The following is a 12,648-nucleotide window of genomic DNA, read 5'->3' on the forward strand; positions in this document are numbered from 1 at the left end:
AAATCAAAACTTTCCCAGTAGGAGAAATCATTCTTATCTTTCAGATAGGAAAGATGTCAGAAATATTTAGTGCACTGGTGTCTAATTCAATGCCAGCCACTGGATGGAAATAACATGATAGAGTTTGTTCTTCTTTAGTATTAGCTTCGAAAATCAATGGGATTAACAACCAGCACAGCATGGGCACTGACTGGCCAGTGTGGTCAGTGGATCAGTGACCTGGTGACCCTCTGTTGTGTTGGGTGACCACTCTTTAGTTCCTGGAACCTGGGGAGGTTTGGACATCCTGGGAAGAGGCCAGAGGAGCAGGGTAAGGTACTTGATGGATTCAAGACAGCAGCTATTTACCAACTACATGGAAGTATTTCAGTACAGTCAACCCTTGGCATTCTACGGGGGTCGGTTCCAGGACCCCCCAGGATACCAAAATCCAAAGATGGTCAAGTCCCTTATATTAAATGGTGTAGTGTTTACATATAACCTAGGCACATCCTCCTATATACTTTAAATCATCTCTAGATTACTTATAATGCCTAATATCAATACAATGTAAATGCTATGTAAATAGTTATAAATACAATTTAAGTGCTATATAAATAGTTGCCTGCACACAGAAAGTTCAAGTTTTGCTTTTTGGAACTTTCCGCCTTTTTTTTTTTTTTTTTTTAATCCCCAGTTGATTTGAATCCGAAGTTGTGGAATTCACGGATAGGGAGGGCTAACTGTATTTAACAAGTATGGCCATATCATTTCTGCTTCCAAGTACATAAAACACAAATACACAAAACACCAAAAGACTACCTCCATCATCGGGTGGTAGAAAGATATACACATAGCTAGTCAACTCACTCATCACACAACCACTCTTTCGCCTTGGGTGCCTCACAAAAGCTTCTCAGAGTTAAAACTTCATACTGTCATGTTTTCGGTGAGGACTGTGTTGCTCTTTGTTAATAGACATTCCTATCCACAAGTACAAACTCCGTGATGTTAGAGGGCATGGATCCCACCAATGGCACAAGCACCGTGATGAAAGACCAGGCCCTCCCACCTGTCACTTACCGACACAGTTATGGGTGCTATTTTCGTTGACAATAAAACCTGAGGGACAGTAACACATCCCTCCGGCTGGTGACTTGTGGCATTGGTACTCACAGCCTAAGAACGGACACAAATCCACATCTAAACAGAGAAAAACACTTGGTGAAATGAACGGTGACCTCTGGACAAGGCTGATTTACAAGAAGTAAGAACTTCTTCTTTCAAAAATAAAAGCTCAGTAAGCATGCAGCAGCCACAGGAAATCTGTCACCATTCAAGCCTTCCTGCAATACAATGCAAGAAAAAGCTCGGGAGGAGATATGGAGATATAGGTATACGTATAGCTGATTCACTTTGTTATGAAGTAGAAACTAACATACCATTGTAAAGCAATTATACTCCAATAAAGATGTTAAAAAAATTAATAATAATAATTTTAAAAAGCTCAGCACATATTTTTAAAAAGTTGTAACTAAGTGTAAGCAAATCCATCAGAAGTGCTGTTTATGGAAAAATCTGGTCATAAGTCTATCTTTGTGTCAACATCATAGAAGGAAATTCCTAAGAATTCCCAAGTCACTGGACACTAAACACTAAACTCTTAACTTTTAACACTAAAAAGTTAATTAATCATGGCTAGCTTCAAGTGGTGGAATTTCAGGTGACTATATTTTTCTGTTAATTTTAGTTTTCTAACTTTTGTACTATGACTATTTAAAAGGGTCCCCAAATGAAATGCCAAAAAGAAGCCATAGAAGTCTCTTTTTTCCAGGGAAAAAAATCCCCAAAACTTTAGGGTTATAGTTAATGGCCACTGCTAGGCAACTACTAGATAATTTAGAGAGAGTGCTATTGATAAAATCAAGGTCATGAATTATATTTTCTTACAGGAAAGTCAGTTGTCCACAGAATTGATGGTTGATGGTGGGGAAATATTCTACAGCCACAGGGGGAAAAAAGAAACACTGACTCAAAAGTACATATCCCTGAAACCAGAAGCTTCTTGGAGTATATCCAGACAACACTTTTTCCATAGGTATAAGCCAGGGAGTAAAATCTCCAGAACACTTTAGAGTCATCGTAATTACCATTAAATCCATTCTTCCTCGGAAGGGGGAGAGGGGAGTCACAAATATTTTTAAGCTCCTCCCATCAAGAGATGGAGTCTATTTCTTCAATCCATTGAATCTGGGTTTGCTGTGACTTGTTTTGGCCAATAGAACACTCGGCAAACATGACATAAGCAGAGGCTTAAAAGAGTTTGTAGGGCTTCCCTGGTGGCGCAGTGGTTGAGAGTCTGCCTGTCAATGCAGGGGACACAGGTTCGTGCCCCGGTCCAGGAAGAACCCACATGCCGCGGAACGGCTGCGCCTGTGAGCCATGGCCGCTGAGCCTGCGCGTCCGGAGCCTGTGCTCCGCAACGGGAGAGGCCACAGCAGTGAGAGGCCCACGTATAGAGAAAAAAAAAAAAAAAAAAAAAAAAGAGCTTGTACACTGGGGTTTGCCCTTTCCACCACCATGCAAACAAGCCTGGACTAGCCATGCTTTTACTGCAGCATCCTGAGATGTGAGTGAGCTAGCCAACCCACAGAACTGTGAGAAATAATAAATGTTCGCTGGTTAAAGCCACTAAGTCGTGGGACTGTTCGTTCTGCAAACACCAACTGACAGTCTCTGTATTTGGCAATCTGTTATAGAGAAACAGACACACCTTTACCTGAAAGATGCCCAGATACATTTCCATACTCACCACAGTGTTGTCCTACAGTGATATTGCTTTCATCTTCTCCTTCCGGACAATCTGAAGTCCCATCACAAACTTTAGTAATTGGGATGCATTTTCCAGACTTTGGACAAGCCCATTCATTTGGGTAACATTCATAAGTACGGTTAATTCTGCTTTCTGTGGGGAAAAAAGAGAGTTACTACAGGTCACATTAGAGGCAGAGCCAACTCTTTTTCAATACATGGTTAAGAGAGGATAGAGATCAGGTAGACAAGAAGTCTACAAATGACCTATATTTCACAGTAAACTAGTAGTTTCTAACTCTATGACTGACCTTTTATTGAGATGCTAAGCAGTGGCAAATGGCATTAAGTTCCACTCTTTCTAGGGGAAGCAACTCCCAGCCAGATAAGAGGAGGAAGCAGAAATGGGCCTGAATTATCAACAAACTAGATGAATAATCCATAGGAGAACACTTAGTTAATTAAATCATGAACAATAGAACTATAGGGCTATCAAGGTAATGCCAGGATTCCTATGTTTGTTTTTATGTGTGTGTGTGTGTCATTTTGAGTTGTTCAGTTTTTGTTTCGTTTCTTTAGTGAAATGTCAACAGTGTAAGAAACACCCAAATGTAGGAAAACAACTTCTTGGATCACTGAAACATGAAACAAATGGATGTTCCCAGAACAAGCATCATTCTTAATATAAAAATCTTACAGAAAAAGCTGAACGAACTTTTTGGCCAACCCAATACCTGGGGCTAGACCCACAAAGGTGACGTGCTTTATTCATGGTGTCAGCAACTTCTGAACTCTTGGAGGTACTACTGCTGATGATAACAGCATGGTGAAGGGGGCAAATATCACTGACAATCTCCTTCTCACTTCCCTGGAGAGTGGCCTTTCCCACAACTAACAATCTCCAGCTCTAAGTCATTTTTCAAGGTTATAAGGTCTTGAGACAAATAACATTTTCCCTCCTTCCCCAGCCTACTTATTTTTATATAGATACATCTAATTAAAATAAGAGTCTTGGGCTTCCCTGGTGGCGCAGTGGTTGAGAGTCCGCCTGCCGATACAGGGGACACGGGTTCATGCCCCGGTCCGGGAAGATCCCACATGCCGCGGAGCGGCTGGGCCCGTGAGTCATGGCCGCTGAGCCTGCGCGTCCGGAGCCTGTGCTCCACAGCGGGAGAGGCCACAACAGTGAGAGGCCCGCGTACCGCAAAAAAAAAATAAAATAAAATAAGAGTCTTAAAGGGAAAACCTTGGATAGGGCTATAGACAGGGGAGAGACTGTCCTACCTATTTGGCCTTAGTATTGGCAGGAAAGGATTATAATTTATGTTATATTTGAGTTTGGGGTCTTTTTAGGAAAAGCTAGTGGAATCACCTCTTTCCTCCCCATCCACTAATTCCCCTTAAGCCCAGCCAATCCAGAAACTTGCATGTCACACAGATAATTTGTAACAAGGAAAGTAGGAAAAACAAGTTCTGGAAAACACTTTAAGAAAACACTTTCCAATCAGAAGCTCTTCCCCTCCTTACCGCATCCGTCTTCATCGGCATTATCTACACAGTCACCTTCTCCATCACAAACCCAATTTTGATTAATGCAGAAGCCGTTGGGGCAAGTGAATTCGTTACCTTTGCAGGTCTGATAAGAACCTGGAAGAAAATGACAGCTGCACTCCAAAGATACAAACCACTCAGGAAAAATCAAAGTGCTCATCTTGCCACCTAAACTGAGCTCTTAGAAACTGAAATTTCTGTGCCCGTTTAGTTCCTTAACTATCTTGACAAAAATGAAAAAGAGGAGGAAGAGAAGGAGAAAGAAGAGGAGAAGGAGGAGAAGAAAACAGCAGCTTTGGGTCCAGGACATGAACTCAGATGCATCAAGATTAAAAACAAGACAGTTATGTTATATGTTGTCACAGAACAGAGAACACAGACTGACAAAGATGCTATAGACATGCCAATGGCCAACATTCTCTTACTTGACCACAAGCACAGTCATTGCTATCTAGGACCTAATGATTCTGAGTAACTCCTTCCATGATGTCACATTCTTCTCAATACAGTCCCTGAAACAAGCACAGGCGCCAGAAAAGAAATCAGGCATGGCTCACAGAAAATTAGAGTGATACTGAAAATATTTAACAACTTCTAAGGCATGGTTACCCACCAATCAAAATGGGTGTGTAGAAAATCCTTCATTCTGGTAAATAAGTGACCACCAGAAAAAAAAAAAAAAAAAACACCTGTCAATTTATTGGAATTTATAAAACTCTCTCATGGAGATTTCATATTCTAATAAAATGAGTCCGGAGGTGGCAACAATGAGAGCGTTCGTGTGCATTGCAGGCAATATCATGGAAAGAAAAGGAGGGTCAGAGTGAAAATGTGGAGGTAACAAAAGCCACCTGCGGGGCTTCCCTGGTGGCGCAGTGGTTGAGAGTCCGCCTGCCGATGCAGGGGACACGGGTTCATGCCCCGGTCTGGGAAGATCCCACATGCCGTGGAGCGGCTGGGCCCGTGAGCCATGGCCGCTGAGCCTGCGCGTCCGGAGCCTGTGCTCCGCAACAGGAGAGGCCACAACAGTGAGAGGCCCGCACACCGCAAAAAAAAAAAAAAAAAAAGCCACCTGCAACCATACTGAAACTTTCCCGACTCGTGATTTTAATGTGGTAAGAATTTCAAAGTAAAGAGGAGAGTTAGGGCCGTTATTATTAGGGACCTTGTCTCCCTTTCTAAGCCCTTCTCTCACTCTGTGAAGGTTATTAGACCCATTCCTGAGATATGAGTAATTTGAGAGTCCAGTGATACAATACACTCTGTATCTTTGTAGCCTAAGGAAAGAATGCAAACTGTCCATCAGCAACCCTTCAACTCTACACAGATCCTTGGAAATTAAAGAAGTCCAAGTTCAGCAACACTGCTGAGGCTCATGCCATGGGCCCTAAATGACAGTCTGGCTCCCTTTGCCATCAGACATAGTGACTCTGTGATTTAAAAAAAGTAGCACATTGGTAGGGAGAAAAAAGAAAAAACACAAAAACACTCCTAACAGCATGACCCAACGTAAGGAAATCACCGTACTGCAAGAACGTTCATCACTGCCATCTTCACAGTCAAGGTCATGGTCGCAGACGTAGGTTTTATAAATGCACTCCCCACTGTCACACTGAAACTCACTGCGCAAGCATCGGTGAGCTGGGACACAAGGTTAAGAAGGGAAAGAAAAGAGAGAATTTCAATTCCACTGTAGCCACTTAATTTCATAGGAAGATTCTGTCTCAAGTTTAAAGAGAGATTCTTACTATGCAGTAGTGTTCTGGTAAATGTTTAATAACCAGTTCTCCAGGAACATAAAAGTCCTCACCTGTAGTATCTGCCAATTTCCATGGTATAAATACTCCACCGTGGCTGACTTCAAGCTACCAACATGAATTCACTGAACCTAAACTTGGAAATGTGCATAACTGGCCAGTATAAACCAGCTTCACCATATTACTTACTGCAGTTGAGTTCATCAGAGGCGTCTCTGCAATCCGTTTCCCCATCACACTTCTGACTGGTGTTATAGCAGGCTCCATTGGCACAAGTTTTCTGCTCACATATTGGGTATCCTGAAAGAACAGAAAGAGCACGCAAACCTTAAATGAAGACGTTGCTTTAGCAATCACTTCTTGAGTGACTACTATATTCTAGACACTAACTGCTAAGCATACATTGGTAAACAAAAGATACATTCTCTGGATAACCTAAGAATGACACAAACAGCAAATTACAAACTGGATTACATGCTTAATGTGGGAAGTACAGAGTGCCGAAAGAGTGCATAGTAGGAGGGAATGGGAGCCCAGGGAAGTCTCCTCTGAAGTGACTTGCGAGTTTCAAGTTGAAGAATGAGAAGAAATTCAACTTATTTCAAAATGGAACCTTCGTTTACATAATACAAATAACATCCCAGGAAAGTAATGTACCACCACATATGCTTTGGGAAACGAAGGGCCAGTTCTTTGGCTGGAGGGTCATAGAAAGAAAACAGGCCTAGAAGCCAGGAAACCTGGGACCTGGGGTACCACTCAGTATCTATTTCCTCTTACTCAAGTTGTTCATCCTCTTTGTGTCACCACTTCCCCATCCACACATTTGGATAAGTTCCTTCACAGGGTACAGGGACCTCAAAGGACAATGTCTAGTAAAGCTTTTTGAAAAGCCTGAATAACTGCTACCACATTACGCACATATGGTCACTTCACTGCTATTAACCAGATGCTTAACTCTGGTTTTGAGATCTCACTGGAAAAATCAGCATGCCCCTTGAAGAAAAAAGGTACTGTCAGTCTCTCCCCTGTGCTTCCCCACACTTGGAACATGTATCTCTCATGATCCCTAAGTGTAGGCTTCATCCTGTTGGTTGATTATCTGTTTCCCCCATGACATCATGAAACCCTCTGAGATCAAGGATCCTGTCTTACTCATTTTTAAATCCCCATCACTCACTACAGGGACTGGGTCATTACTCACTGTGCTCCAGAACTGCTTGGTATTGCTAGAGTTATCACTTAAAAAAGCTTTTAAAAATAGTTTGAATGTCTGCCTTTTATGATCTTTTAAGAGCCTCCCTCTCACAAGTATGATATCTTTCTTGGTCCATTCTTTGTTTCATTAAAGATTGTTTTCACAATGATTCTCAGATTCTCTTCTGATTTCTTTTTAAGTAAGGAAAGGGTATGTCTCCAACACCAGAGAGCACAGTCCCATTTTGTGAAGTCCCCCAATAAAGGAATAAGCACAAATATTCTAATCTCCAAAAGTTCAAAACTGGTCTGTTAAGTGTCTTTAAATACTTTAACTGCCAAAGTTACATGTAGTCAATCATATACTAAAATGGAAGGCATTTAATAACTGATTAAAATTTTTAATTTTTCTGAATTTTATTTTATTTATTTATATTTTTTAAACCCCACACTTGTTTATGCATTTATTTTTGTCTGTGTTGGGTCTTTGTTTCTGTGTGAGGGCTTTCTCTAGTTGTGGCAAGCGGGGGCCACTCTTCATCGCGGTGCGCAGGCCTCTCACTATCACAGCCTCTCTTGTTGCGGAGCACAGGCTCCAGATGCACAGGCTCAGTAGTTGTGGCTCATGGGCCTTGTTGCTCCATGGCATATGGGATCTTCCCAGACCAGGGCTCGAACCCGTGTCCCCGGCATTAGCAGGCAGATTCTCAACCACTGCGCCACCAGGGAAGCCCCTATTTTATTTTTTAATAGCCCAAGAACCAGCTAGTGTTTAGGGTTATTGATGTCTTTTCATCACTGAGATGGTGCACATTGCAGATGCACCTTCAAAGGGTCACACAGCTCAGTTAAGTAATTCTGCCTTCAAGAGATACCTAGAAGCCAGCTGAGTCCAGCAAGCGATTCCTTTCCCCCATGTGCCGGATAGCATTTAGGGTCAGTATGTCATCTAGCCTTTTAAGAGAGCAGCAGGCAGGAAAGAAATCTTAGAAAACCCAACTCTTTGCAATAGAGAAGTTATCTATCAGGAGGAAAATTTATTTGGGCTTGGACTGTGACTTTTTCATTTAAGGTGATTATTGTAGATATGAAGGATCTGAGACAAATATGCTGGGCAGATCTCTTGTTCTCCCTGTCCGTCTTTTTGAGAACCAGTCCCATAAAACGGAAAACCAGTATCCACTAACAAGACTAAAAGTTTGCTGACATGGCTCATTCCCCCAACAAACAAGGCCAGCTTGATGTCATCAGAGAGGGTATTGGAATGGTTAGAGGTCAGCAGTTTGACACTTGGAATGAAGAATGAACAGCTTTCTTGTCTCTGTCCACGCTGATAATGAATCTCTGTCAATCAGCTAAGGACTTGCCTCAACCCCTGTACACCTTCTGGTCTCTTCTGTGTATGATTAAGTGGAGGGGTATGCCCATAGTAAAGACTGCACAGAGCCAAGACACAAAATACACAAAAGATTTGGAAAACTGTTTCCAAAAGTTTTTCCCCCTTTGGATACACACACAGAGGGAACAGGTCCAAGTTGTACACTAAGCAAAGTAAGAAATGAACAGATTCTACTCCCTTTAAAGATTTCTACTGCTAACAGTATTAATTAATGGGTTTCAATCGACCCCAGAAAAGAGGAAGTCACAATGCTTTGTGATAGGGGATCTCTAAAGTCTTACTTTTTGGTTTATTTGCCTGGAGAGTCTGAGTCTAACCTTGTAAACTTTTTCCCATGGAGCAAATCCATCATGTAGCTGAAATGTCCTACAGGACTTAAAGTAAAGGGGAAGTGTAGTAAGAGAAGAGACACTGCACAAGAACACCACAGAAACTCCTCCTGCTAAGTTTTGTTTTAATGGAAAGATGGACAAACGCCTATTAACTAAGGCCCAGACCTCTAAAGTTTGTCTGATACAAAAATGCAAGAACGTCCTCATTGAACATTGTGGTACATGACTCTTTTTGAATTATGGTTTTCTCAGGGTATATGCTCAGTAGCGGGATTGCTGGGTCATATGGTAGTTCTATTTGTAGTTTTTTAAGGAAGCTCCATACTGTTTTGCAGCTCTATTTACAATAGCCAGGACATGGAAGCAACCTAAGTGTCCATCGACAGATGAATGGATAAAGAAGATGTGGCACATACATACAATGGAATATTACTCAGCCATAAAAAGGAACGAAATTGGGTCATTTGTAGAGACGTGAATGCATCTAGAGACTGTCATACAGAGTGAAGTAAGTCAGAAAGAGAAAAACAAATACCATATGCTAACATGTATATATGGAATCTAAGAAAAAAAAAAAGTTCATGAAGAACCTAGGGGCAAGATGGGAATAAAGACACAGACCTACTAGAGAATGGACTTGAGGACATGGGGAGGGGGAAGGGTAAGCTGGAACGAAGTGAGAGAGTGGCATGGACATATATACACTACCAAATGTAAAGTAGATAGCTAGCGGGAAGCAGCCATATAGCACAGGGAGATCAGCTCGGTGCTTTGTGACCACCTAGAGGGGTGGGATAGGGAGGGTGGGAGGGAGGGAGACGCAAGAGGGAAGAGGTATGGGAACATATGTATATGTATAACTGATTCACTTTGTTATAAAGCAGAAACTAACACACCATTGTAAAGCAATTATACTCCAATAAAGATGTTAAAAAAATTTTAAAAAAGAATGTCCTCATTCACACCACCTTTTCCCTCTCCCTTCCTTTCTCCAACTTCCAAACGATACATGTCCATGTTTGCTCCTCGAAATTGGGAGCTGTCTCCAAATATACATGTCAGATTGGTGCCTGAAGACTTTTTTAATGTTTTCTCTGCTAATGATTTGGCTTGAAGCAAGAAACTTCCATGCTATAGTTCTGTTTACATAATCAAGGAGGAAGATGAGGTTTGAGAAACTCGTAGGCCTCCCAGAATGGAAATCATTCACAGCAGGGTAAGACACACATATTAGGCACTACTCTTTATTATCTTGACAGGAAGGCTATAAATACATTCTGTTCTCAGATTTTGACAAAATAGCCAAAAAGAAGACAAATTGATTCTAAAGAAAGAGAGGGCCTCTTAAAGGTATATTATGACACTTAAGCCAAGATTAAAAGGAAAACAAGAAGTTACTGATATAAGTCCTGCCCAGACACCTGGGACTTTTCAAGGTCTTGAAGTCATCCTTTATAAGTTACTTTATGTTAGCCTGGTTCCAAGGCAGGATAATCCAGTCAGAGTAATGATTTGCCAGAAAAAGTTTACTAGTTTGGCCACCAGCACTCAGCTGCAAGTACTATCCACGAAGTTAAATAAGCAAAAACAATAATAATCATCAATAACACGTATTGAAAACTACGTGCCAGAAGCCTGTTCAAGTACTCAATGTGTATGAACTCATTTTGTTCTTATAACAACCCAATGAGGTAGTTACGCTATTGTTCCCATTTTAGAGGTCTTACATACATGCCTCTCTGAGGTACAGAGAGGTTAGACAATTTGAAAAAGGTCATACGACTGGTCAGCTGGAGAACCTGAACTCAAATTCAGCAACCTGGCCCCACTACGCTTGTTCCTAACCACTATAATAGGTATTGCTACCACTTACAGGCTTCAGAGTAATAGGAAGAGAAAATTACAGGAGGAAGAATGAAATTGAATGAAAGGAAATAATCTTTAAAAGATAGCATGAAGAGAAAGAGAAGAAGCAACGCAAGGGGAAGTTTTTCTTTCTTCCTTTCAGTTTCTCATTCCACTTTGGGAAGTCTGGAGAAGTCAGGCCAAATCTAAATTTCATCAAATTATGGCATATTCTACTAAGGACTTCAATCTGGTATAATCTAAGAATTCCAGGAAACCCTATGCTAGGAAACAGAGCTTTCCAAGAGTACCAGGACAAACAAGAGAGTCCATACCAAAAAAAACAGACCACAAAGCAGCAGGAGACCAACTTATTCCTCTCTGACCCCCCACCTCCTGTGTCAGTCAACTTCAAGTCCCTGAAGTGACTGTCATCACGGACTAGCATCTAGGGAGTGCAGTAATATGCAAGAGGACAACAGAGAAGCATTTCCTGCCTCTTTCCAAAAAAAAAAAAATATATATATATATGGGGTTTTTTTTGTGGTACGCGGGCCTGTCACCGTTGTGGCCTCTCCCGTTGCGGAGCACAGGCTCCGGACACGCAGGCTCAGCGGCCGTGGCTCATGGGCCCAGCCGCTCTGCAGCATGTGGGATCTTCCAGGACCGGGGCACAAACCCGTGTCCCCTGCATCAGCAGGTGGACTCTCAACCACTGTGCCACCAGGGAAGCCCTCCAAAAATAATTTGAGGAGCCTTTCAATGAAAAGCATATACATAATATTTATAAAGTGTGAATAACAATTCAGTACCTTGGAAAGAGAAAGTAAATATGGTCTTCCCAAGGGCTACTAGAATTGGACTAACATCAAGTTTAGTCTGAGCAGCTTTCAGGAGCCTGAAGCCAAAAAGGGAAAGACATTCACTTATATAGTTTCCCTTACCACCCTTGCTTTGAACTACTGGGTCTGAAGTCCTAAATCCCTATCTGGTCTCTATCCATGGTGACCTGATCTCAGACCTAAGTTTAAAAAGCACCCAAAAGGCCTGTTCTGAAGAGTTTAGATCTGCAGTACCTCTTTCTTCACATACACAGAACTATCACCAAAATCTGCAAAAGAGGTTAAGACTGACATAGTTCTAATTTTTTGAAAAATAATAAAAATCTCACATAAGCCCTAGCAATGGAGTCACTGAGCCACAGGATGGAACACTGTGCCTCAAATGCTCCAGGGAATAATGCAACATATATTTATTGAAATCCACCTTCCTAGACACCGTGCTAAGAACTGGATAAAGGGATTATAAATGAAATTATAGGTGAAGTAACACAGCTTTTTAAAACTATTTCATTCAACAGATAGTAAAGGGACTGCTAAGTACTAGAGAGAAAGTGATGAACTTCATAAAATCCCTGCTCTCATGGAACTTACATTCTATTTAGGAGGGTGGAAGAACAGACATTAAAATAAATGAGAAAGAGTAACAGTGAGGAGTAGCTCTCTGATAAGGTGATGTTTGAACAAGAACTATTAGGGTTATCAACATGGAGGTCACTGGTGACACTGACAAGAATGTTTTTGGGAGATCTGGAGATGGACTGTTTTCAATGAGTTCAAGAAAGAAAGAAGGAGAGGAAATGGAGATAGACAGCGATTAAAGACAATTCTATGTAACTTTGCTGTGAAAGGGAGCAGAGAAGTAGGGTAACAGCTGAGAGGGATCTTAGGGTCTTTTAAAAGATGGGAGATATTTATAATGTGCTTGTAAGATGAAG

At 41.5% G+C, this 12,648-nt stretch overlaps 1 protein-coding gene across 1 annotated transcript in view; it reads right to left on the bottom strand.

Annotated features, from left to right (window-relative positions):
• The window catches only part of LRP2 (LDL receptor related protein 2), a 174,828-nt gene that overhangs the window by 136,635 nt on the left and 25,545 nt on the right, over positions 1-12,648 (bottom strand). The window contains exons 4-8 of the mRNA XM_049712547.1: positions 6,288-6,398; positions 5,869-5,982; positions 4,318-4,437; positions 2,792-2,944; positions 1,063-1,182 (exon numbers count right to left, since the gene is read on the bottom strand). Coding sequence (XP_049568504.1) covers positions 1,063-1,182; positions 2,792-2,944; positions 4,318-4,437; positions 5,869-5,982; positions 6,288-6,398 — 618 coding nt within the window. The remainder of the gene's footprint in view (positions 1-1,062; positions 1,183-2,791; positions 2,945-4,317; positions 4,438-5,868; positions 5,983-6,287; positions 6,399-12,648) is intronic.

The sequence above is a fragment of the Orcinus orca genome, chromosome 7, assembly GCF_937001465.1.
Source record: "Orcinus orca chromosome 7, mOrcOrc1.1, whole genome shotgun sequence".
NCBI lineage: Eukaryota > Metazoa > Chordata > Mammalia > Artiodactyla > Delphinidae > Orcinus > Orcinus orca.